Source organism: Bubalus bubalis, chromosome 1, assembly GCF_019923935.1.
Source record: "Bubalus bubalis isolate 160015118507 breed Murrah chromosome 1, NDDB_SH_1, whole genome shotgun sequence".
Classification (NCBI taxonomy): domain Eukaryota; kingdom Metazoa; phylum Chordata; class Mammalia; order Artiodactyla; family Bovidae; genus Bubalus; species Bubalus bubalis.
In genome coordinates, this window is record NC_059157.1 from 113,672,048 (window position 1) to 113,698,592 (window position 26,545).

General features: G+C 36.4%; 1 protein-coding gene across 5 annotated transcripts in view; it reads right to left on the minus strand.

Moving 5' to 3' along the window:
* Positions 1-400: 400 nt before the first annotated feature.
* Positions 401-26,545, minus strand: part of CCDC14 (coiled-coil domain containing 14) — a 44,688-nt gene continuing 18,543 nt past the window's right edge. For 3 of the 5 annotated variants that reach the window (XM_006078545.3, XM_025285208.2, XM_044942638.1), the window contains 8 exons: positions 22,717-22,953; positions 22,510-22,604; positions 21,136-21,634; positions 18,719-18,860; positions 14,586-14,668; positions 8,027-8,245; positions 7,821-7,953; positions 401-2,049 (listed from right to left, as the gene is read on the minus strand). In XM_006078545.3, coding sequence (XP_006078607.3) covers positions 1,125-2,049; positions 7,821-7,953; positions 8,027-8,245; positions 14,586-14,668; positions 18,719-18,860; positions 21,136-21,634; positions 22,510-22,604; positions 22,717-22,953 — 2,333 coding nt within the window. In that variant the 3' untranslated portion in view covers positions 401-1,124. Of the gene's footprint in view, positions 2,050-7,259; positions 7,678-7,820; positions 7,954-8,026; positions 8,246-14,585; positions 14,669-18,718; positions 18,861-21,135; positions 21,635-22,509; positions 22,605-22,716; positions 22,954-26,545 lie in introns of those variants that run through there. The other 2 variants (XM_025285213.2, XM_044942642.1) reach the window with 2 other exon arrangements.

Consider the following 26,545-nt stretch of genomic DNA (forward strand, 5'->3'; position numbering starts at 1 on the left):
ACATGTTAAAGAGACTATCTGGGTCTCTAGAAGTTGTAGCCCCAACACTTAAAAACAGCAGGAGGTGGTTCTGGGACCAGCAGAACACTCTAATGCTAAAGCCTGCCCAAGCACCAAATAAAATGACACCAGGCAGGTCACTTGTATGAAGTATCAGTCATAGCACAATATGCAGCTTTCTAAGAGTTAAAATGTGCTATTTACATGGAAGGAGATAACACAAGTAGTTAGAAGTGCTAGTTTAGAGAAGCAGAGACCAACCTAACCCATATTATTTACACAATAGAGAATGCTCTCAGCTAAAGTGCTGGGGGGGCGGGGGAGGGGAGGGGGGAATTGGCCCAGAAAGGCAGAATTACAACCGTACAAGATTTATAAAATCCATCATGTTCAAATATAATGACAAAAAGCAAATAAACACTTATTTATTTAGAAAAACAAATTTACAAAACCAAAACCTATCTTAGCATTTTTTTTATTAGTCTGACTTTACTTTTTAATGATCTTCAATGTATCTGTGACACAAATAAATAAAAGTGCTAAAGTGTTAAGAAACCATATGCTAACTTAGGATGTTATCTGTATTTTTTAAGACCAATCAACGTTTGTTTTTTTTAAAATGGAGATACTGGCACTTTTTCTCTTAAAATAAATGTTTATATGTCTCACCAACACCACCAGCCTGTAGCACAGAACATCACACATTAAAACACAATGCCATTAAAAAACAAACAGGAATCCTGAAAGAGAAAAAAAAACTCTACTTCTAATATAGTAAATTGTACCCAGAGACTCCCTTCCCATTATCCTTTAGAACAACCAGAAATTCCTTCCAACCTGTATTCTTAGCCCAGCAGACTAAGAATAAACTCTAATAAATACTAAATTTTATTTATAATACAGTATTTTTCTAGTAACACACAACTTTCTTCTCTTAACATATGTCAGTTTCTTAAGATGACTTGTTTTTATAAGCTCTAGTGTCAATATATTCCAATGATAAATGTATTATTCATACAATTTATTTCACACATAATATAAAACTTTTCTCTAAAGAAATTTAAAATATACATTCAATGTAGCCAAGTTCTAGTCTTAAAAACAACTTTTCCTTTCTTCTGAGCTTACTTCTGCAGAAGACCAGTCCTTAAGGACTTCTGGAGTCTGGCAATGTTGGCATCCAGTGCTGCAAGGCCATTTCGGAAGTCTTGCTCATCATGAGACGTGAACGTGGAAAGAGAAGAGATGCTCCAGTCAGAAGTTAACTCAGAATTTAAAAAGCTACCGTCAGAGACTGCACCGCTTTTCACCTGAACGTTGCTGTTCTGACAAGCGGAGGGGCCGTGACAGGCCGACGATCCCTCCTCAGGGGCAGGAGGGATCTTGCAAATGGCTTCCTTTATTTTCTTGAGGAGCTGCTTGTCCTCCATATCAGCTGTTCTGGAAAGTTTGTCAGGTGCATCTTCTTCCTTTTTGCAAGAGGAACAAACTCCAGGTGCACACAGTTTATTTTCTTTTTCAGCAACAAGTCCACTGACTGGTTGCAGTGGAGCTACACTGATCTGGGCCTGGGGGGATAATCTCTTAGACAGTGGTGATATCTTTTTAGGAGTGCTTCTAGCAAATGGAATGTAAATTGTTTTATCCAAATTATGCTCATCTTCTACTAAGGTTGTAATTTCACTTTCCTCATCAGACTCCCGTTTTGAAAGGGCAGGAACAATTCCAGGGGCTGATACCTCCTCCATGCTCCTAGTATTACTATGCTGAGGGCCTTTGGAGGGCAGAACATTTTCATAAGGTCTATCTGGCACCATGTTTTCCTCATTGTCAATTGTAGAAAGAGGCTCTGAATGTGTAATAAGAGTGTGATCTGGTTCTAACTTACTTAGGTAGCTCATTATGGAAGTGTGAGCAGGGATCGGGTCATGTTGATGTTGCTTTTCATAAATGTTCAGAAGTGATTTGGTAAGATTATTCCCAGGCTTGCAGCGAGCAGTGTCCATACTAAGATCTGAGAGAAGCTTTGCCATACTGCTCTGTAAAGTTCTGTTAAGAAGAATTTAGTACACTAATTATTTCTTTTTACCCATTTGTTTCATTTACTTACATATTCCTCTCATCTTTAAAAGAAAGTATCTGAGGCAAGCACCTGGTTCTTAATATGGAAAAAAGCAACTAAAAGCACAAAATCACAGAATATGCTCTGGAAAGAGTAAATTAAAGTAACAATTGATAAAAGATCTTAGTCTGCATCAAATCTAAATACTATTATATCTAAAAATGGAGGCTCAGAAAAAATTTTCTCTTAAGGTAGAGATGCTTTATTCTTGAGCAACACTGCAAAATGGTAAATACACTACCCATTTGTTAGTGGATTGTGTTAGTAACTATTACTCTACATTCAAAACATATATGGAAAGGATATTGGAACAATACTGGCCAAAAAAAGGATAGTTTGACATAATTTAATTATCTAGTATAATTAGGTATAACTGACAGCTAGACTCCAGGGAAAGTGTGATATAAGGAAAACCACACAGGGTTTGAAGTCAGACAGAAACTGATTCATATCCTAGCACTATTGCTAGCTGTGATCTTGAGCAAGCTGTTCAACCTTTCTGACTCTCAAGTTCCTCAACTGCAAAATGAAGATAACTACTTCACATTTAGAATGAACATTAAATAAGATAAAATAATAAAACATAAGGGTAAAGTGCTTAGCACAGTTTCCATCTGGTGACAGCTTTTATTATTAGTCCTCTTAAAACCATTTTATACCAAGACCTTAGTCTATTTGAATGGAATCATATATATATTTAAATATAGATAAGAAAAAGAAACACTAATTAAAACAAAAGATACAAAGAACATTAACAGGTAATTTTAAAAGATTATAATGAGTCAATAAGTATGTTTTAAAGTTTGACTTTTATCAGAGAAATTAAAATTTTTTAAATATGATTTTTTTTGGCCTATCAAGCTAACATAGGAAAATAAGAATATCCATTGTTAAAAAGGCTTGGAGAGGCAAAGTGGGAGTGTACACTCCCCTAGCAAAATAGCATTATATCAGAAATCTTAATATTTTTATATCCCACACCTTTAGACCCACCAAGTTGCACTTCTAGGAATTTAACCTACTGATATTCACCAATAGGCTGCACCCAAAGATATATTTACAAAGATGTAATTTATAACAGAAAATTGATGAACTTAATATCTTTATCTTCAAATACTGTGGACTGATTCAGGTATATTACAGTCTTACTACATCATAGCCATTTTTTATAGTCATTTGTAAAGAATATTTATTGATAGGAAAATGTTCATTATACAAGGTTAAATTTAAAAGAGTAGGCCATACGCAACACAGTAACAATACTATTTTTGTAAAAACAGTTATATACGTCCAAATAAAATAATAAAGGGAAATCTCTGTATCAAACTGTTAGCAGTGATTATATTAATATCTTTGGATATAGAATGAGTGATTCTTTTCCTACAAAAGGAAAAAATATTCTTTCCCAACCTGGCATACACTGTCATCTTAAATATGCTATGTCTTGAGTTCTGATTGCCCTTCAAATGGCAATGGCTCCAGCCACTTTTTTTCGTACCTCTTTCAAGAAGCTAACGAGCTACTATTAAAAGATAAAAAGCATGCTATAGAAACTATCTTTAAAGAAGTGCTGTAATGAGTAATGACCACTAGTTAATTCAACCAGACAGCATACTGACATTTTTATTTTCATTTATTTTTAGAAAAGAAATCCTTATGTTGAAGTTCCTTTTCAGACTTAATTAGAAATATTATCTTTGCTCTGTACAAAATTCACAATACAAAAAGGGACATGTAATAAGAGTTTAATCTCTGGAAATTAAATGCAATCATTAAGTTTCTCATGTGTAAACAAATGTGACTTACAACTGTCTTTGAAATTAAAAGAAAAATCTCTGTAAATAAAGAGATAGAACTATGCCAAAATTTTAAAGGAAGCAATACAAGCACCTAAATAGCTACCAAGTAGATATATCTGTGTTTCTATTACATGAGACTCAGCTAAACACAATGATTTTTAATGCTTGGAAAACTGGTGCATTTTCATAAAAATGTAAAGTCCTTTCTTGGCTATTTATAAAACTATACTAATTTAAATAAATATCAGCACTTGTATGAGTGCTCTTAGAAACTATCAGAAGAATATTTACTACTTATTTACTGAAAAATATATTAATTTTCCTCACATTTTAATGGTATTATAACATGCATTCTAGTAAAATCTAAAAATAATAAAGATGTATTTCAAAACTATTCAAAGTTGGAGAAGAAATGGTTTAGGAAATTTGTTTAGCACTTGTATGTGAAACTTCTAGCTCCATTATCCTTCCCCAGTAGTCTGAGAAAGGCATTTAAAATTTTTGTCAAATCTCTGAGACTATTTAACACATGCAAAAAAAAAAAAAAAAATACACACACACACATATCTGACTGAGGTTACATGGCTATAGGAAAAAGAGATGGGGTAGGCGAACATGAAGATTTATCTGTGTTGTCAAGTGTTGTTGACTGATGCTCTAATGTCAGAAGTCAAATGTACATTGTCACAGTAGCCCACCTATAGTACTAGGGATATTCCTAACTAATTCAATTGCCTAGAGTAACACCAAACACATTACAAGTCACCAATGTGGGTGAATTTTGACAACCAAGCTCAGAGAGTATTTTTTGTCTGTTTTGCTCTTAAATTTAAAGGGCAATCTGGTCTGAGTAAATCCTAGCATTTTTCTGGACATTTCTTAGAAATAAAATCATAAAATATGTGGTTTTTTGTGATTAACTTCTTTTACCATAAATACTTAAAGATAACAAAGTTTTTACCCTAAATTACTCTTCAGAAAAGAGAAGATGGAGAAGGAAATGGCAGCCCACTCCAGTGTTCTTGCCTGGAGAATCCCAGGGACAGGAAGCCTGTTGGGCTGCCGTCTATGGGGTCACACAGAGTCAGACACAACCGAAGCGACTTAGCAGCAGCACACACTAGTAAAGTAATGCTCAAAATTCTCCAAGCCAGGCTTCAGCAATACTTGAAGCGTGAACTTCCAGATATTCAAGCTGGTTTTAGAAAAGGCAGAGGAACCAGAGATCAAATTGCCAACATCTGCTGGATCATGGAAAAAGCAAGAGAGTTCCAGAGAAACATCTATTTCTGCTTTATTGACTATGCCAAAGCCTTTGATTGTGTGGATCACAATAAACTGTGGAAAATTCTGAAAGAGATGGGAATACCAGACCACCTGACCTGTCTCTTGAGAAACCTATATGCAGGTCAGAAAGCAACAGTTAGAACTGGACATGGAACAACAGACTAGGAAAAGGAGTACATCAAGGCTGTATATTGTCACCCTGCTTATTTAACTTATATGCAGAGTACATCATGAGAAACGCTGTGCTGTAAGAAGCACAAGCTGGAATCAAGATTGCTGGGAGAAATATCAATAAGCTCAGATATGCAGATGACACCATCCTTATGGCAGAAAGTGAAGAGGAACTAAAAAGCCTCTTGATGAAAGTGAAAGAGGAGGGTGAAAAAGTTGGCTTAAAGCTCAACATTCAGAAAACGAAGATCATGACATCTGGTCCCATCACTTCATGGGAAATAGATGGGGAAACAATGGAAACAGTGTCAGACTTTATTTTGGGGGGCTCCAAAATCACTGCAGATGGTGACTGCAGCCATGAAATTAAAAGACGCTTACTCCTTGGAAGAAAAGTTATGACCAACCTAGACAGCATATTGAAAAGCAGAGACATTACTTTGCCAACCAAGGTCCGTCTAGTCAAGGCTATGGTTTTTCCAGTGATCACGTATGGATGCGAGAGTTGGCCTGTGAAGAAAGCTGAGCACCAAAGAATTGATGCTTTTGAACTGTGGTGTTGGAGAAGACTCTTGAGAGTCCCTTGGACTGCAAGGAGATCCAACCAGTCCATTATAAAGGAGATCAGCCCTGGGATTTCTTTGGAGGGAATGATGCTCAAGCTGAAACTCCTGTACTTTGGCCACCTCATGCGAAGAGTTGACTCATTGGAAAAGAATCTGATGCTGGGAGGGATTGGGGGCAGGAGGAGAAGGGGTCCACAGAAGATGAGATGGCTGGATGGCATCATCGACTCGATGGACGTGAGTCTGGGTGAACTCCGGGAGTTGGTGATGGACAGGGAGGCCTGGCGTGCTGCAATTCATGGGGTCGCAAAGAGTCAGACACGACTGAGTGACTGAACTGAACTGAAGTGAATACAATACTAAACTTGAAATCTCTATGTAAAACTTAGGGGGCAATCTGTTTTCCAGGGAGACAATAAAACAAGGAAGTTTTAAAAATAACTAATTATGATAAAAAAATAAAAATAAAAAAAAGAAAAAAGAAGATGCTTTTCTTTAGAGACCTTATAAAGACTTTCATAAGAAGGGGCATCCTCATAATTAACTTGGAAAAAGAGTGGTATAACCCAATATTCCAGAAACTCGGACTATAGCCTAATTAACACTAACACTACATGGATACAAGAAGTACATTTTGCTTTTCTCACTGTTCAAAAAAAGTTTGAGTGAAATTATTCTGTGAAATATGAATGTGGGGGGAAGCAATATTTCTATATTAACATAGCTTATATAAAGTCATTTCAAATGTGTTTACAAAACTAATAAATATTCTTTATATATATATATATATATATATATATATATATGTATAGGCTTCCCTGGTAGCTCAGTAGTAAAAGAATCCATCTGTAATGCAGGAGATGTGGGTTTGATCTCTGGGTCAGGTAGATCCCCTGGAGAAGGAAATAGCTACCCATTCCAGTATTCTTGCCTGGGAAATCCCAAGGATAGAGAAGCCTGGCAGGCTACAGTCCTGCCAGGACTGCAAAAGTCAGATACAACTTAGTGACTAAACTACTACCATATATCTATATATCATTTATTCTCTAAAAATTATAACTCAAAGTGGGGAAAAAAGTATATAATTCAAAATGGGTCTTTTCATTTGAAATACAAAGAAGATTTTTTATATTCAGGATTGCTTTATATTTAGAACTATGACTTTCCAGGATCAGTCAAAAGCATGGTCAGATCTGATGATATATAATTCAGGCCTAAAATAACTGACTTCTCTAGGATTGAAAAAATCAGTTGAAAATCCAATTTTTGTCAACCATCTCAAGAGAAAACTGAACTTTATAAAAGAATATCATATAAAAATTGAGTGAGGTGGTTTTATTTATTTAAGACATGTTAAGGAACAAAGGAATCTTAGAAATTATTATCAAATTGCTCATTTTACTAATGCAATGAATAAGGTTCAAAGAGGCTAAATAACTTACCTAAGATCCTATGAATGAGGGCTTACTGTGCTAAGTGCTTTTCATGAATGATTTCTTAGCCCTCTTATCAACCCTAATCATGCCCCCACTTTACAACTAAGGTTTAGAAAGGTTAACTATCTTGCTCAAAGTCATACAGCTAATAAATGATAGAGCTGGAATTCCACTCAGGTGTCTCTGGCTTCAGAGAGTTCTTAACCATTTGCTACACAGGTCTTCAGTTCCTCATCAGACTCCTTTGCCAGGAATCACATGGTTTAAAAAGGAATTTAGCCATGTTTGAAATTTAACTGGAACAGAAGAAAAATATCCTTAGAAATTAGCAAAAACACTGAGAAAAGGATAAGGTTAAGAAGGCAGGTCTGAAATTATTTTGAAGTTTATAAATATATCTAACAAAAGGCATAAGTTATTCAAATAATGTCAAGATCACCTGGTTAATTCTCTCAGTCGAGTCACCTCGGCATCACGCTGGCGTAATGTTATTCCCAATATCTGATTCTCCTTTTCAGCAGCTTCTAACTTAAACCGGGAGCTTTTCACATTGACTAAGGCTTCCTCCAATTCTAAAACAACACAAAGTTTCAGTTTCAGTATTACTTTTTAAAAAGTGACTGTGACTACGGTTCAAACACTTACCAATTTTCATCCTTGTTGTCTCAATGTCAAATTGCTGTTTATTTTCAAGTAAAGTTTGATCTTTCTCTTTAAATATACCAGCAAATTTTTTGTTTTCATCTTTCTGATTTTCTATCACTTTTAAGAGCTCTTCATTTTTACTCTGCAGTAATTCCTGGCTCTTTAATGACTCCTGTAATTGATTTTGCAGTGACTTGTTCAATGATTGAAGAGAAAACACTGTAAGACAAAATAGATCAAATAATTATTACCTCAGTTAAAAAGTACAAACCTGGGGGCAAGGTGTCCTGTCAGGTGAGGAAGCTTCTGCTGGAAGATGCAACTCAAAATTTAAACTGAACTACCGCGTGCAGCTCTGCTTCGTCACCCAGGAGCAGTTCTTTGCCACAGGGCTGCTCTCATTCCCCAATCCAAAGTCTCTGTGGCTGGAGGTACACCCCGTGGGGGAGGAGGCAGATGCTCTGGTGACCGACGAGATCAAGCCCTGAGCCTTTGGAGTGGGAGCACTGACTCCAAGACCGTAGACTACCCAAGAACTAACCCTAAGGGGTATCAAATAGTGAGAACCCACACAAAGGAAACCACTTGAATACAAGACCTGGCATCACCCAACCACCAGTAGCACCCTGTGCAGGACATCTCTAAACAACAAACAAAGCAAAAATACAAACCCAATCATCAGCAAACAGGATTACCACCTCACTCACCCTTGCCCATGAGAGGAAAAACAAACAAATAAACAAACAAACAAAAACTCAGCACCAAGCCCACCCTATACGAAGCTTACACAAACCACCATACCAACTTTAAGAGGGCAGAAACCAAAAGGAAGAAAGAATTCAACCTTAAAGCCTGAGAAAAGGAGACCTCAAACACAGTAAGTTAAAAAAAAATGAAAAGGCAGAGAAATACTACATAAATGAAGGAACAAACTAGAAATACAGAAGTCCAAATAAATGAAGAGGAAATAGGCAAACTACCAGAAAAAGAATTCAGAATAATGATAGTAAAGATGATAAAAAACCTTGAAAACAAAATGGAGAAAATGGAAGAATCAATTAACAAAGACCTAGAAGAATTAAAGAATAAACATACAGAGACAAACAACACAATTACTGAAATTAAAAATACTCTAGAAGGAATCAATAGCAGAATATCTGAAGCAGAAGAACAAATCAGTGAGCTAGAAGATAAAATGGTGGAAATAACTTCTGAAGAGCAGAATAAAGCAAAAAGAATGAAAAGAACTGAGGACAGTCGCAGAGACCTCTGGGACCATATCAAATGCACCAATATTCAAATTACAGGGGTACCAGAAGAAGAGAAAAAGAAAGAGTATGAGAAAATTTTTGAAGAGATTATAGTTGAAAATTTCCCCAACATGGTAAAGGAAATAGTCAATTAAGTCCAAGAGGCACAAAAGGTCCCGTACAGGATAAACCCAAGGAGAAACACACCAAGACACATACTAATCAAACTAACAAAGACTAAACACAAAGAAAGAATATTAAAAGCAGCAAGGGAGAAGCAACAAGTAACAGACAAAGGAAACCCCACACACTTAACAGCTGCTCTTTCAGCAGAAACTCTGCAGGTCAGAAGGGAATGGCAGGATATAGTTAAAGTACTGAATGGGAAAAATCTACAACCAATTTACTGTACCCAGCAAGGATCTCATTCAAAATTGATGGAGAAATAAAAAGCTTTTCCGACAAGCAAAAGTAAGAATTTAGTACCACCAAACCAGCTTTACAACAAATGTTAAACTGACTTATATAGTCAAGAAATACAAGAGAAGAAAAAGATCTACAAAACAACCCCAAACAATTAAGAAAATGGCAATAGGAATATATATATCAATAATTACTTTAAATGTAAATGGATTAAATGCTCCAACCAAAAGACACAGACTGGCTGAATGGATACAAAAACAAGACCCATATATATGCTGTCTTCAAGAAATCCATTTCAGATCTAAAGACACATATAGACTGAAAGTAAGAGGAGGGAAAAATATATTCTATGCAAACGGGAAGCAAAAGAAAGCTGGAGTAGCAATCCTCATATCAGACAAAATAGACCTTAAAGTAAAGAAGATTACAAGAGATAATGATTACATGATACAAGATTACATAATGATCAACGGATCAATCCAAGAGGAAGACTTAACAATTGTAAATATCTACTCACCCAACATAGGAGCACCTCAATACATAAGACAAACACTAACAGACATAAAATGAGAAATTAACAGTAACATAATAACAGTAGGAGACTTTAACACTCCACTCACACCAATGGACAGATCATCAAAACAGAAAATTAATAAGGAAACACAAGTCTTAAATGATACATTAGGTGAGATGGATCTCATTGATATCTTTAGGACATTCCATCCAAGTGCAGAAGAATGCACGTTCTTCTCAAGTGCACATGGAACATTCTCCAGGGTAGACCACATCTTGGGTCACAAATCAAACCTCAGTAAACTTAAGAAAATTGAAATTGTATCAAGCATCTTCTCTGATCACAATGCTATGAGAGTAGATATCAATTACAAGAAAAAAACTGTAAGAAACACAGACACATGGAGATTAAAGAACATGTTTCTAAATAATCAACAGGTTACTGAAGAAAGCAAAAGGGAAATCAAAAAATTTCTAGAAACAAATGACAGTGAAAACAACAAGTCAAAACCTATGGGATGCAGCAAAAGCAGTCCTAAGAGGGAAGATTATAGCAATACAATCCTACCTCAAGAAACAAGAAAAACATCAAATAGACAACCTAACTTTACACCTAAAACAACTGGAAAAGAAGAACAAAAAACCCCCAAAATTAGTAGAAGGAAAGAAATCGTAAAGATTCGAGCAGAAATAAATGAAAAAGAAATCAAAGAAACAATAGTAAAGATTAATAAAACTAAAAGCTGGTTCTTTGAGAAGATAAACAAAATCGACAAATCTTTAGCCACACTTATCAAGAAAAAAAGAGAAGAATCAAATCAACAAAATTAGAAACAAAAAAGGAGAGATTACATCCGACAATGCAGAAATACAAAAGATTATAAGAGACTATTCGGAGAAGGCAATGGCACCCCACTCCAGCACTCTTGCCTGGAAAATCCCATGGACGGAGGAGCCTGGTGGGCCGCAGTCCATGGGGTCGCTAAGAGTTGGACAAGACTCAGCGACTTCACTTTCACTTTTCACTTTCATGCATAGGAGGAAATGGCAACCCACTCCAGTGTTCTTGCCTGGAGAATCCCAGGGACAGGGGAGCCTGGCGGGCTGCCGTCTATGGGGTCACACAGAGTCGGACACGACTGAAGTGACTTAGCAGCAGCAGCAGCAGCATAAGAGACTATTATGAACAACTATATGGCAATAAAATGAGTAAACTGGAAGAAACGGACAGATTCTTAGAAAAGTTCAATCTTCCAAGGGAAGATATAGAAATTATGAACAACCCAAATACAAGCAGTGAAATTGAAGCTGTGATAAAAAAAAAACTCCCAAAAAACTAAAGCCCAGGACCAGATGGCTTCACATGAGAATTCCATCAAACATTCAGAGAAGAGCTAATGCCTATCTTTCTAAAACTCTTTCAAAAATTGCAGAGGAAAGAACACTTTCAAATTTATTTGCTGAGACCACCATCACCCTGATACTAAAACCAGACAAAGACAACACAAAAAAAGAAAACTACAGGCCAACATCACTGAACATAGATGCAAAAATCCTCAACAAAATCTTAGCAAACAAAATTCAGCAACACATCAAGAAGCTCATACACCATCATCAAGTTGGGTTTATTCCAGGAATACAAGGATTCTTCAATATATGCAAATCAATTAATGTGATACACCATATTAACAAACTGAAAGATAAAAACCGTATGATAATCTTAATAGATACAGAAAAAGCATCTATTTTTGCTTTTGACAAATTTGACAAAATTCGGTACCCATTTACAATTAAAATTCTTCAAAAAATGGGCATAGGAGGAACCTACCTCAACATAGGAAAGGCCATATATGATAAGCCTACAGCAAACATTATTCTCAGTGGTGAAAAACTGAAAGCATTCCCCCTAAGATCAGGAACAAGACAAGGGTGTCCACTTTCACCACTATTATTCAACATAGTTCTGGAAGTCCTAGCTACAGCAATCAGAGAAGAAAAAGAAATAAAAGGACTCCAGATCGGAAAAGAAGTAGCAAAGCTCTCACTGTTTGCAGATGACATGATACTGTACATAGAAAACCCCAAAGACAGTATCAAAAAATTATTAGAGCTAATTGGTGAATTTAGCAAAGTTGCAGGATACAAATCAATACACAGAAATCACTTGCATTTCCATATACTAACAATGAAAATTCAGAAATAGAAATTAAGAAATCAATCCCATTCACCACTGCAACAGAATTAAATATCTAGGAATAAACTTACCTAAGGAGACAAAAGAACTGTACACAGAAAATTATAAGACTGATGAAATAAAGACGGTATAAACAGATGGATATATTACCCATGTTCCTGGGTAGGAAGAATCAATACTGTGAAAATGACTATACTCCCAAATGCAATCTACAGATTCAATGTGATCCCTAACAAATTACCCGGAGAAGGCAATGGCAACCCACTCCAGTACTCTTGCCTGGAAAATTTCAGGGACGGGGGAGCCTGGTGGGCTGCAGTCTATGGGGTTACACAGAGTTGGACACGACTGAAGCGACTTAGCAGCAGCAGCAACAAATTACCAATGGCATTTTTCATGAAACTAGAACACAAAATTTCACAATTCATATGGAAACACAAAAGACCCTGAATGGCCAAAGAAGTGTTGAGAAAAAAGAGTGGAGCTGGAGGAATCAACCTTCCTGACTTCAAAATTAAACTACAAAGCTACAGTCATCAAGACAGTATGGTACTGGCACAAAACAGAAATATAGACCAATGGAACAAGATAGAAAGCCCAGAAATAAACCCATGCACCTATGGGTACCTTATTTTTGACAAAGGAGGCAAGAATATACAATGGGGCAAAGACAGCCTCTTCAATAAATGGTGCTGGGAAAACTGGCCAGCTACATGTAAAAGAATGAAATTAGAACACTTCCTAACACAAAGACAAAGACCATACACAAAGACAAACTCAAAATGGATTAAAAACCTAAATTAAAACCGGAGACTTATAAAATTCTTAGAGGAAAACACAAGCAGAACATATGATGACATAAATCAAAGCAAGATCCTCTATGACCCACCTCCTAGAGTAATGAAAATAAAAACAAAAGCAAACAAGTGCAACCTGATTAAACTTAAAAGCTTTTGCACAGCAAAGGAAACTATAAGCAAGGGGTAAAGACAATCCTCAGAATGGGAGAAAATAATAGCAAAAGAAACAACTGACAAAGGGTTAATTTTCAAAATATACAAGCAGCTCATACAACTGAGTGCCAGAGAAACAAACAACCCAATCAAAAAGTGGGAAAAAGACCTAAACAGACATTTCTCCAAAGAAGACATACAGATGGCTAACAAACACATGAAAAGATGCTCAATATCGCTCATTATTAGAGAAATGCAAATCAAAACTACAATGAGATATCACCTCACACCAGTCAGAATGGCCATCGCCAAAAAATCTACAAACAAATGCTGGAGAGGGTGTAAAAATAATAATAAAGATAAAATGTTATTTATAATTCTGCTGTACATGAAATGAAAAAGATTTCTGGGACATGCTTTACCAATCTTTCCTTTGTAGCATGTGAGTTTTTGTTGGGCTTAGGAAAAGTTCCCTATACAAAAAGAAATCCCTATCTTTTCCTCTAGTTACTGTGTTGTTTTTTTTTTCTTTTCTATTACTTTAAGCTCTATGAGCCATAAGGACAATCTGGCAACATCAGTCAAAACTGAAACAGTAATACTCTGACTCAGCAATTCTATGGCTATAATCTACAAAAACAGTCACACATGGGCACAAAGACATGTACAAGGATTTTCACTGCAGGATTATTTGTACTAGGAAAACAGGGAAAGTATCTAGATATCTATCAGCAGAGGACTTTAAATACATTGCAACAGAACTACATAAACAAAATATATACTTAGTTTTAATAAGAAAAAATAATATTTATGTATTTTGATAGAGAAAAATATCCACTACATAATAAGTGAAGAAATGCAAGCTGCAGGAGTATATACTGTGCAATCTCATTTTTACAAAAGAAAAATACATATGTAGTTCTACTAGGACTCATCTGTTAATAGTAGATACTCAGTAAGCATTTATGAAATAAATCAATTATAAATGAACAGGAGATATGTGAAAGGAAATACAGACTTAAAAAAAAAATAGGATTGAATTATCGGGAATAGCACAAATCTTTTATTTTTGTGTTTCTATACTATTTTAAATTTTAATGAGTATCATTCCTACTTTTTTAACAAAAAGTCCATTAAGACAAAGTAATTAAGAAAGTTCAATTCTTTATCAACATTTCCAGAGCCATAAAGAGTTCACAATCAGTCCTCACAGTTCTTTTACCTACATTCAAGGTTGCATTCCAGAGAACCAGATGCCTTTTGAGTTTTTTCTCGTTCTCTAAGTTGCTGGTTCAAAATTCTCAATTGCCTAAATGAAATAATGAAGAAACATGAATGCAAGAATCCCAAGCTCATTTTAGAGTGTACATGTGACAGCCTATTAAAATAGAGAACATAAACAGTGGCACCTACTAGGAGAGCAGAAGTCCATCTTGTCCCTAAACATAAGACAAAAACCAAATAAACAAAACCACGCTACTGCTATTATTATAAGACCTGAGATAATTTTTAAAAGATTGCCCAGGATGGCATAAAACCCCCCTTCAACAGAAAATGGTTAACTTATTTTTCCTCTTCCCTTTTTTGTTCTCTTATCTCTTCAGTGATTTCCTTGTTTTTCTATTTCTTTCATTTCTATCTCCTCTTGCTATTTTCTTCTGTCTTCCTTCTCAGGAAGTATTTTCATTACTGTAGTAATTATCTACTTTTAAAAGATCTGTTGTAATTATGAACCAGAATTCCTACAAGGACCAGCTGCTATCAGACAACTAACTGCTTGGTTTGTCACGCAGTGTAAAAACTGGGAAACAAAAACTTATGCTGCTACTAATTTCTTTAATAGATCTTAAAGGTTAATGGCTTTATTTAAGTAAAGAGAATGCCAATAAGCACCAACTCTACCTCACAATGAACTTTATAATATATAGCTGCTTTGCAAATAGGAACATACAAAAGGAACTGCAAGTGTTTACTTCTAAGAAGTTAACACTTAAAAAAAAAATCTCTAATATCTTTTGAGAATTATTATCTGGAAATATTCTGCGCTTAAGTATCACTGTTATGAAATCTAAAACGATAGATCCTACCTCACATCATTTGTATATATTCATTCAGGTTGGATTAAAGAGCTAAACATATAACAACAAACAAACAAAACTTAACAAGTTTTAGGTGGCAATCTACATAATCTTAAGTGGGAAAGGCATTCCTAAGCAATACTCAAAATCCAGCAATCATCAAGGAAAAAAGTAAAGGATTTAACTACATCAAAACTGAAACTTGTTCTAGAATTAGCAGTCTGGAAGAAAATATCTGCTACACATATAACAGACAAAGGGGCTGTAACATCGAAGAGCTCCTACAAATCAGCAAGTAGGGAAAGAAAACATGACCAACGATAAGAATGGGAAATTCACAAAAGAAACAGAAGAGGCCGATAAGCATATGAAAAATTCTCGGCCACACTAGTATGAAGAAATACAAATTTAAAACAGGAGATATTTTATGACCATAGGATTCACAAAAATAAAAGGAAACAACACTTTAAAAAATATATATATTTATTTGGCTGCACCGGGTCTTAGTTGCAGGATCTTTAGTTGTGTGTGTGTGTGTCTCTCTCTGACTCTTTTGTGACCCCATGGACAGTAGCCTGCCAAGCTTCTTGTCTATGGGATTTCCCAGGCAAGAACACTGGGGTAGGTTGCTATTTCATTCTCAAAGGAAATAACACTTTTTGTTGGTGACAGGATAAGGAAATGAAATATCTCATTTGGTAGGAGTCCCTACTTGCTCCTTCTCAGGTTTCTTTCACAGGCTTCTCCTTCTGTGTTCTCTGCTTAAGAAGCTGTTATTCCCCAGCAATGCACCCTTGGTTGTGTTCACACTCTGTACCTTCTTAGTGAATTCAACACTTACACACTGATACCAAACCACTTGCTTTTAATCATTATTGTCTCCAGTACCTACACAGGGCCAGATCTGTAGTAAATGCTCAGTAAAAATGTGGTTTCAGTGAATAACTCCCAAGCTTACGTTTCTATCCTGAATCTTGTTTGTGGGTTCCACTCATACCACACATGTCTCCAGAGGGTCTAAATCTTAACTCACTGGTTCTCCCACTACATTTTCTAACTAAAAAATAAAATGAAATAACAATCTATTCTTCCTCTAGTAACTTCCATCTGGGAGGATTATGTTATCATATGTCAAATTATCAGGCCAAAGCCTGAATGCCACACCCCAGTTCCTCCCTTTCAGTTCCATTTCATTTCTTTGTTCTTCGTGGGTACATAATGGTCTTGTATTTTAGTTTAAAATCAGGAAATGGTCATGAGTTCTAACTTGCCCTTTAAATATTACAGCACTCACTAGCTTAACTGGAACCCCCCACAACCTTCATCCGGGATATTTTGGAATGTGCCACAAGGTCACAATGAATGGGTCACTACAGATATTTTACGGGTAGGGACCAAGAGGGCTAACAGTTGAATACTGTGTCAGGAGTCTCACACAAACACTGTCCAGACCCAAACGCCAAACAAACAATGCAGCTAGCCATTTTTTTTAATGCCACAAGATGGCAATAAGCACCAAGAAAGTCCTGAAAGATCAGTTTTCTGGCTAAAAAGGAACAGGAAGTTTCAAAATGTCCAAACAAGAAAAAAAAAAACAAAACACCCCGGTTTTTGATTGAAAATGCTGAAAAACACTTTTGAATGAGCCTATGCATTCCAACTCTCATTTATAACAGAGATTATGGATGATTCTTTCCAAATAAAGATTAACAAAGAGACACAAAAATTCCTACTTCTGCTGGAAATCTCATTCTGCTTAAAAAAAAAGCATATCTGATAAATTCTTCATTTTTCGATAATTTCACTTTGGGAAGGTCAGGTAAACGGTGGCAGTAGCACGATATATGATCTTTGTCCTCTAAAGACACAGCCAAGAAACGTTGGTGCCAAGTCCGAAGAATTAGGTTAGACATCAAACTAATACCTTTTAAAAAAATTAAAAACAAGCAGTGACCAATAAAGTAAGTTTTATTTTCTAAAGTGGCTTATAAATTAGCTCCTAAAGCAATTTTAAAATGTTCTGCGACTTCCCCAGTGTCACAGCGTATAAGAATTTGCCTGCCAGTGCAGGGGACACAGGTTCAACCCCTGGTTTGGGAAGACTCCACATGCCACTGAGAAACTAAGCCCGTGCACCACAACGGCTGAGCCTGCAGGCTGCAACTACTGAAGCCTGAGCACCTAGAGCCTGTGCTCTGCCCTAAGAGAAGCCACTGCAAGAGAAGTCCACACACCACAACAAAGAGCAGCCCTGCTTGCTGCAACTAGAGAAGTCCACGAAAGCAACGAAAACCCAGCACAGCCAAAAATAAAAATCAATCAATCAAAGAAAAATGTTCTAAGAAATAGAAATAAATAATAACTATTGATATTTCCTATGGTCACAATATCAAGATAAATAATACGCAGAGACTAAGTTCTGGGCTTCCCAGGTGGCTCTGCTGCTGCTGCTAAGTCGCTTCAGTCGTGTCCGACTCTGTGCGACTCCAGAGACGGCGGCCCACCAGGCTCCCCCGTCCCTGGGATTCTCCAGGCAAGAACACTGGAGTGGGTTGCCATTTCCTTCTCCAATGCCTGAGAGTGGAAAGTGAAGTCACTCAGTCATGTCTGACTCTCAGCGACCCCATGGACTGCAGCCTACCTCCATCCATGGAATTTTCCAGGCAAGAGTACTGGAGTGGGGTGCCATTGCCTTCTCTGCCAGGTGGCTCAGCAGTAAAGAATTCCCCTGCAATGTAGGAGACCCAGATTCAATCCCTGGGGTCAGGAAGATGCCCTGGAGAAGGAAATGACAACTCACTCCAGTCTTCTCGCCTGGGAAATCCTGTGGACAGAGGAATCTGGCAGGCTACAGTCCATGGGGTTGCAGAGTCGAACATGACTGAAGCAACTGAGCACAAGCACTGCACAGCCTGAAAATGAAAGTGAAAGTCGCCCAGTCGTGTCCAACTCTGCGACCCCATGGATGATACAGTCCATGGACTGCATAGCCTAGACTAGCCTAATGAATATCCGGATGTAGTTCACTTTCCTCTCTATTTGTTACCAACCAAGTGACAACAGATGTGAAAAAGTTGTGAAAAAATACATACTAGTGGGCAGAAATAATGGAAGAGTTAGAGACTGCTGTCAGTATTTGGAAAATAGGGGATTAAGAGTATAAATACAGTGAGACTATGTCTATTTTCCTTACAAAGCCCTAGATATCTCATTAGGCATTTTTGTTCTGGCCATAGGACATCTTTGCATGGAGACAGAAAAAGTCAAAGAGCAATTCTTACCTGCGTAAATGAGCGTTTTCACTTCTTAGTGGCTGCATGGCCAGTGCTATTTCAACCTGAATATTTGTGTTTGCACTTATGGCTGGAAGCAGAGATATACACATCTCCAGTTCTGTAATCACCCTCTGAATTTCTGAATCTTCTATAAAAAACAGAAGAAATGAGTAAACACAGTATTATAAATTGCTGTTTTGATAAGATTATTCATATGTATTACTAAAAAAGAAAACATTTCACATATATACATATGTACTATAAACAAACTCAACTCAGTTATTTATGAATTTATTATACAAATCCTATTTTCCTTTTTCCTGCAGTCTGCATTTCCTTATTGAGAAGAATTCTAAAGATTTATGTTAAGTCACAGAATTATTATATCAGTGATTTTTTTTTCAGTTAAAGTGTCTAGTAGGAAGATGGTTTATATATATCTCCTAGTCCACATGTTCCTATAATTACTAAAGGGTTTCTTATAATTGATTATAGTATTAACAACACAACCTTTGATCCTGGCATAAGCAAATAATTCACTTCCGGTGATTCATTTTGGAAATATATTGAGGGAGGGTCTACTAAGATAAGGTTTTATTATTTAATTTTATAAAGTAAATTTAACACAACCGGCTACACTTCATTTGATGCAGCATCAAAAGCAGTATCATTTTTGTCACTGACTGTGGGGAGTGGATGATTTGGGAGGTGGCAAAAAGATACAGGTAGAAGGTAGATTTTAGATCTCTTGTCCTTTTATTTTTGTTCATTTTTATTCAGATTTTCTGTAAACTGCTAGAGAAATGGTACAGATGAATTTATTTGCAAAGCAGAAATAGAGTCACAAATGCAGCAAAAAAGCTTATGGCCAGCAAAGAGGGAGAAGGTGGGATGAACTGGGAGATGAGGGTTGATATACGTACAGTACTATGTAAAAAACAGATCACTAATGAGAACCTATGGTACAGCACAGGGAATCCTACTTGATCTATGGTGACCTAAACAGGAAGAAAATTTTTAAAAAGAGTGGATATATGTATACATACAACTGATGCACTTTGCTGTACAGGAGAAACTCATACAACATTGTAAAGCAACTATACTTCAATTAAACAAAAATTTCTGGGAAATGAAAACATTTAATAAATATAATACTAACTGATATCCAAAAGAGATAAAGTATTCAGCTACAAAAAGTTAATCAATTCCACAAGTATTTTAACACCTTAATGGAAAGTTTACATGCATACAGTAAACAATTGTGCCCAATTACAGAGCAGAATACTCTGTAGAGGGGTTTTGCATGAAAGCATTAGAGGCAGAGACCTGGGCACCACCATTTTCCTGCAATGTACCTTAGTCAAATTACTTAATTCTTGAAGCCTAGGTTTCTTCATGGTTAAATAGATAACAACAGTACCTCATGGGGTTGCTGAGAGGATTAAATGAAATACTGTTCTCCAAGCCTCAGTTTCCTCATCTGTAAAATGGGGACAATAATAGTACCTCATAGGGTTGCTGTGAGGATTAAATGAAATAATGCATATAAAACACTTAGCACAGTGCTGGGCACATGCTAAGTGCTCAAGAAGTGATAGCTAATATTACTACTATTATAATTGTTACCAATGATTAAGTATTCAGTTAAGAGAATAATAATGAATTAACAGTCTGAAAATACAGGAGATTTTAATATACTGAACCACAGGATTAATAGTGCTACATCCTAATAATACAGATAAATTTTAAGATTTGGTAACTTTTTTGTCAGATTGCAAATATGAGGTACTCAATTAGAACTTCCATAATCAATTACTGTGTTTTCTAGATGACAAATGTGTAACTAACTCCAAGTGAAAGTCATTATTCAGAATATACATACATAATGAAAACGAATACAACCTGGCTCAAATATCTCATAACTCCACCCAAGATTTTTTTTTTTGATTAATTAAAATATCTTAAGAGTGAATTGAAAAAGGCATCAGAAGATTTAGGTTCCTTCTCAAAGTGAGATTTGTTAAACATTGTAACAGTTATTAAATAAATGATGAGAGGAAAAGTTTTACATCTTTTTAAAGTAGGAAACATTATCACTCTGTTCTAGGGAGTTAACCATGTCCTCCAACCCCTTAAAATTTATCTCTATGAATTTTCCTTGGTTGAATCTTTTCAAGGTCCCTTTGAATGAAGTAGAATGAACACACACTTACAAGTAAAAGAATGATATTCCCTAGCATGTTTCAAATCCACAGGAAACAACAGGGAGCAAAAACCCACAAAATAAGAATAAAACAGACAAAACTCATCTCCTCATTAGCATAAGACATACTTCTATGGAAAATATCACAAACTTAATGTTGATTATTCTGAATTTAAATGATGACATGCCACAGAAAATTATAAAGAAAGTACTTATCTACCTTGTTCTGCTACCAGGGCCTTGAGCTCTCCCAACAAATACTTGATAGTTCTAACTTTTTCAGCGCTCTGGTTCACATTTTTTGCCTTCTGCACATCCTTTATTCTTGAATCTCCCAGAGGTATGTTTAAATCCTTTCCTTCACTTCTGACCTCATCAATGTGTTCGTTAGTACATTTTTCTTCATGAGTAGCCAAGAAAGCTGGCTGTAATAGGGTGGGGCTGCGGCGAGTGGGACTGTCAGGATGAGAACGCAACAGTTTCATGTATGTTTGGAAACACTTCAGTAAGTCCGGTTCCTCAGAAAGTCTTTTCGGCAGAACCCCGTTAGGAAGACCCAGTTGCTGAAATGTTGGAGTAGCTGGTTTGCCAGTTTGGGGCAGGTTACATGAAACTCCAAGACAGGTATTGAAGGAATTCCTTACAACATCATCAGTACAGTTCACAGAAGTTGTTCTTCCTTGTGATGCAAACTGACTGTCACCATCAGTCTGAACTTCCTAAAGAAAGAAAAAAACAAGCTAAGACTTCAAAAATAATGAGCACTGACTTGTGGGCATGAACTACAATAAACTCAAATGAAAAATGTTAGAAGATGACATTTGCAGGATGGAGTTACAGATTACCAGTGAATAAGTCAATTTCCCTTAGCTCATTATTCTGCATTTTTAAAGCTTAATTAGTTCACTCAGTAATATGGGAACATTATAAAGCCATGACCAAAATAGATTGTTTACATATATCATAAATGGTTTAAAGGCATCAAAATTTAGTCTACTTTGGGACTAAAATAAACTTCCACTTTGGGAAATCACAGTGTAGAAAATAAGCTGAAAAGGCTTCTGCATAAACATATTTAGAGAAATGTTACAGTAGTAAAAAATTTATTTAAATGTCTAACCATAGGTGAGGAGTTACACAGACCATGGTATATCCACTAGAGTAGTAAGAACTTAGTAAAAATTTACAAAAGGTAAATCACAATTAAATGTTAAGTGGAAAAAAGCAGCATGTAAAACTATATAAAATTTAATTATGATGATATTATTAAAAGAAAGTTTACTTAAATTAAAACCAGAAAATGAAACCTACACAAAGAATTAAATGACTGGAACATGCTCTATCGATGTGTTAACAGCAATTGTGCTTGGCTGGTAGGTATGGGTGATTTTTTTTTCCTAGTAATCTTTTTCCTTCGCCCTGCCCACCACTGTCCTTAATTAATAGGCAAACTTTTCTAATAAAAAATAACTCAAAAAATAATTGGTCTTTACAGCCTAGGGCATTAAGATACAATCAGCAAATGAAATTTTCTCTCAAGATGACAATTTCTAAAAGCAAATTATTACTTATATAGTATATAAACTGCACTCACAGAATGAACCATTGGAGGGCAGGGTGGCTGCCGAGGTACCCGGACTGGGATAGAGGTGGGTAAACCATAACTAGAAGGTGAAGACGTCTGAGATTCTGAAAAGTAAAAGGGAGAAAAAGTCATTCACATCTCAGACTGCTTATACAATTACCAGGCAACTTAATTAGAGCTTATATTCATGCTTTTTAAAACGTCATTCATACTAACCAGAACCAGACACAGTGTGGCAAGGTGTAGTAGGAATTCCATTAGGGTTGTTCTTTGAAGCCAAGTTATTCATCAGCGACATTTGAGTCTGCACATGTTCACAAAGAGCTTGGTATATTAAGGGTGAATACATTCCACAGTGGTCTTGTAGTGACCAATTTTGCAGTATATCTGATGAGTCTCTTTCACTTCCAACAGAAGCATCATTAGGTATCTGCTTCTTCTTATCTGAAGATACTAATATGGAAAAAGGGGGAAAAAATTTCTGAAATATGGTTCTTTTCAAAAACCTTTACCAAAGGTATTAGAGGAAAAAAGGGCTCTCAGAAGTAACTCGATCATCACATACTTTACAGAGTGTGATCACCCCTAAAGAAAATCACCTCAAATTCTTTTTTTAAAAGGAAGTAATGAATCAGGCTCTCTTCAAAATTAACTTATACTATGTCTTTAAAATCTCTATTAAATGCTACTCATAATGCACTTGAGTTGGGAAAGGAGTCACTGGAAGGACTGATGCTGAAGCTGAAACTCCAATACTTTGGCCACCTGATAAGAACTGACTCACTGGAAGAACTGACTCATTGGAAAAGACCCTGATGCTGGGAAAGTTGAAGGCAGGAGGAGAAGGGGACGACAGAGGATGAGATGGTTGGATGGCATCACTGACTCGATGCACATGAGTTTGAGGAAAGCTCTGGGAGCTGGTGATGGACAGGGAAGCCTGGCGTGCTACAGTCCATGGGCTTGCAAAAAGTCAGACACGATTGAGTGACTGAACTAAATGGAATGCTCTTGAGAGGGAGAATGGAACAGAAAGATGGAATACCTTGTACAATTATGATGCTTTGATGATAATGATGACAATAACAGCAACAATAAATAAATCAGAGCTTTTAGAGTGAGAAAGTGAATTTAATCTACACATTGAGCTCTCAAATAAGACCTTAACCTGACATTTAAAGTCTCAAAAGCCTAACCACAACATAATTTTCCAACCATCTTTCCATCACCCTCAACTAAGAAATCTTTCAATCCAGTCAGACCAATTTAGACACCTACAAGCTTTTCTCACTTTCCTATAATATTACTCATGATGAATCATACCTTTCAATTCAATTCTACCTAACTCACCAAAGCTCATCTGAAGCCTTCTCCAGTTATTTCAGTCTAGTGACTGCTCTTCACCATGCCAGAGTACATACTGTCTATACAAATCATGTACCACTTGGATACTGTACTATATTGCTTATCTTTCACTCTCTTGTCTGTTTGACTAAACTATAAGCTTCCTTAGGCAGGGCTATATCAGAGTACAAAACAAACTTAGAAAAACATATACTTTTTGGCAAAAGCTTACCAAAGCTAAAATATATTTTATGATATAGCAATTATATTTCGGGGAATATACCTAGCAGAAATGAGTATTACGTCTACTAAAATGTGTACAAGAATGTTCGCAACAGCTTTATTAGCAGTAGCCCCAAACTGAAAACCCAAACAGTCATGAATAGTAGAAGTGGATGAATTGTGGTGTAGCCATATGATGGAATACTATATAGCAATGGAAAAGAACAAAGTACTGATATACTCTGACTGCCTATATGAAGTTAACAGATATGATGCTGTGTGAGAGTCAGACACAAGACTACAGGGTACAGCTGCATTTTCACAGTGTACATGAAGTTCAAAGATAGTAAAACTATCCAATCAAGAAAGAAGTCAGAAAAGTGTTTATTCAAGGATGAGGAGACAGGTAATAATGAGAATACTGATAGACAGGAGCCTGGCAGGGTACTGAAATCGTTCTTTATTTTCAACTGGGTGGTCAACTACATGGATGTACACATATGCAAATATTTATTGAGATTTATACACTTGCTTTATTAAAGTTAATCCTTACTTAAACAGTGAAAAGTTAAAAATTTTTAAATGGTATGGAATTCCCTAAATACATACACAATTTATTGAAAATAAAAACACTGCTAAAAGCATAAAACCTACAAGTAAAAGCAAAACGTTAAAGGCAAATGAAATATTATAACCAATAAACACAGAAAACTACTACTAAATTATTATTGGACTATGAAAATGGTTGGAGATACTGGATGCATCTATTTTGACTTGAGTTATTCTTTCCTTTGTGATAACCTATTGCTGTGAACATACTTCCCTGGCCTGCATATGAGCTCTAACAATTACTAGCTGAATAACTTTTGGCAAATTATTTAACCTCTCTTGGACTCTTCTTCCTCATCAAAAAAATGATGATAATAAGAGCATTACCTGTTTTATAACACTGTTATGAAAATTAAATAGCACATGTAAACTATCAGTGTCTAGCACATAGTAAGAACTCAATAAATGTTACAGCCATTACCAAATGGCTCCAAAGTCTTAATCAGATCAGATCAGATCAGATCAGTCCCTCAGTCATGTCTGACTCTTTGCGACTCCATGAATCGTAGCATGCCAGGCCTCCCTGTCCATCACCAACTCCCGGAGTTCACCCAGACTCACGTCCATCGAGTCAGTGATGCCATCCAGCCATCTCATCCTCTGTCGTCCCCTTCTCCTCTTGCCCCCAATCCCTCCCAGCATCAGATTCTTTTCCAATGAGTCAACTCTTCGCATGAGGTGGCCAAAGTACTGGAGTTTCAGCTTCAGCATCATTCCTTCCAAAGAAATCCCAGGGCTGATCTCCTTCAGAATGGACTGGTTGGATCGCCTTGCAGTCCAAGGGACTCTCAAGAGTCTTCTCCAACACCACAGTTCAAAAGCATCAATTCTTCGGCGCTCAGCCTTCTTCACAGTCCAATTCTCACATCCATACATGACCACTGGAAAAACCATAGCCTTGACTAGACGGACCTTTGTTGGCAAAGTAATGTCTCTGCTTTTCAATATGCTATCTAGGTTGGTCATAACTTTCCTTCCAAGGAGTAAGCGTCTTTTAATTTCATGGCTGCAGTCACCATCTGTAGTGATTTTGGAGCCCAGAAAAATAAAGTCTGACACTGTTTCCATTGTTTCCCCATCTATTTCCCATGAAGTGATGGGACCAGATGTCGTGATCTTCGTTTTCTGAATGTTGAGCTTTAAGCCAACTTTTTCACTCTCCACTTTCACTTTCATCAAGAGGCTTTTTAGATCCTCTTCACTTTCTGCCATAAGGGTGGTGTCATCTGCATATCTGAGGTTATTGATATTTCTCCCGGCAATCTTGATTCCACCTTATGTTTCTTCCAGTCCAGCATTTCTCATGATGTACTCTGCATATAAGTTAAATAAACAGGGTGACAATATACAGCCTTGATGTACTCCTTTGCCTATTTGGAACCAGTCTGTTGTTCCATGTCCAGTTCTAACTGTTGCTTCCTGATCTGCATACAAATTTCTTAAGAGGCAGATCAGGTGGTCTGGTATTCCTATCTTTTTCAGAATTTTCCACAGTTTATTGTGATCCACACAGTCAAAGGCTTTGGCATAGTAAATAAAGCAGAAATAGATGCTTTTCTGGAACTCTCTTGCTTTTTCCATGATCCAGCAGATGTTGGCAATTTGATCTCTGGTTCCTCTGCCTTTTCTATACATGGACATCACCAGATGGTCAACACCAAAATCAGACTGATTACATTCTTTGCAGCCAAAGATGGAGAAGCTCTATACAGTCAGCAAAAACAAGACCAGGAGCTGACTGTGGCTCAGACCATGAACTCCTTATTGCCAAATTCAGACTTAAATTGAAGAAAGTAGGGAAAACCACTAGACCATTCAGGTATGACCTAAATCAAATCCCTTATGATTATACAGTGGAAGTGAGAAATAG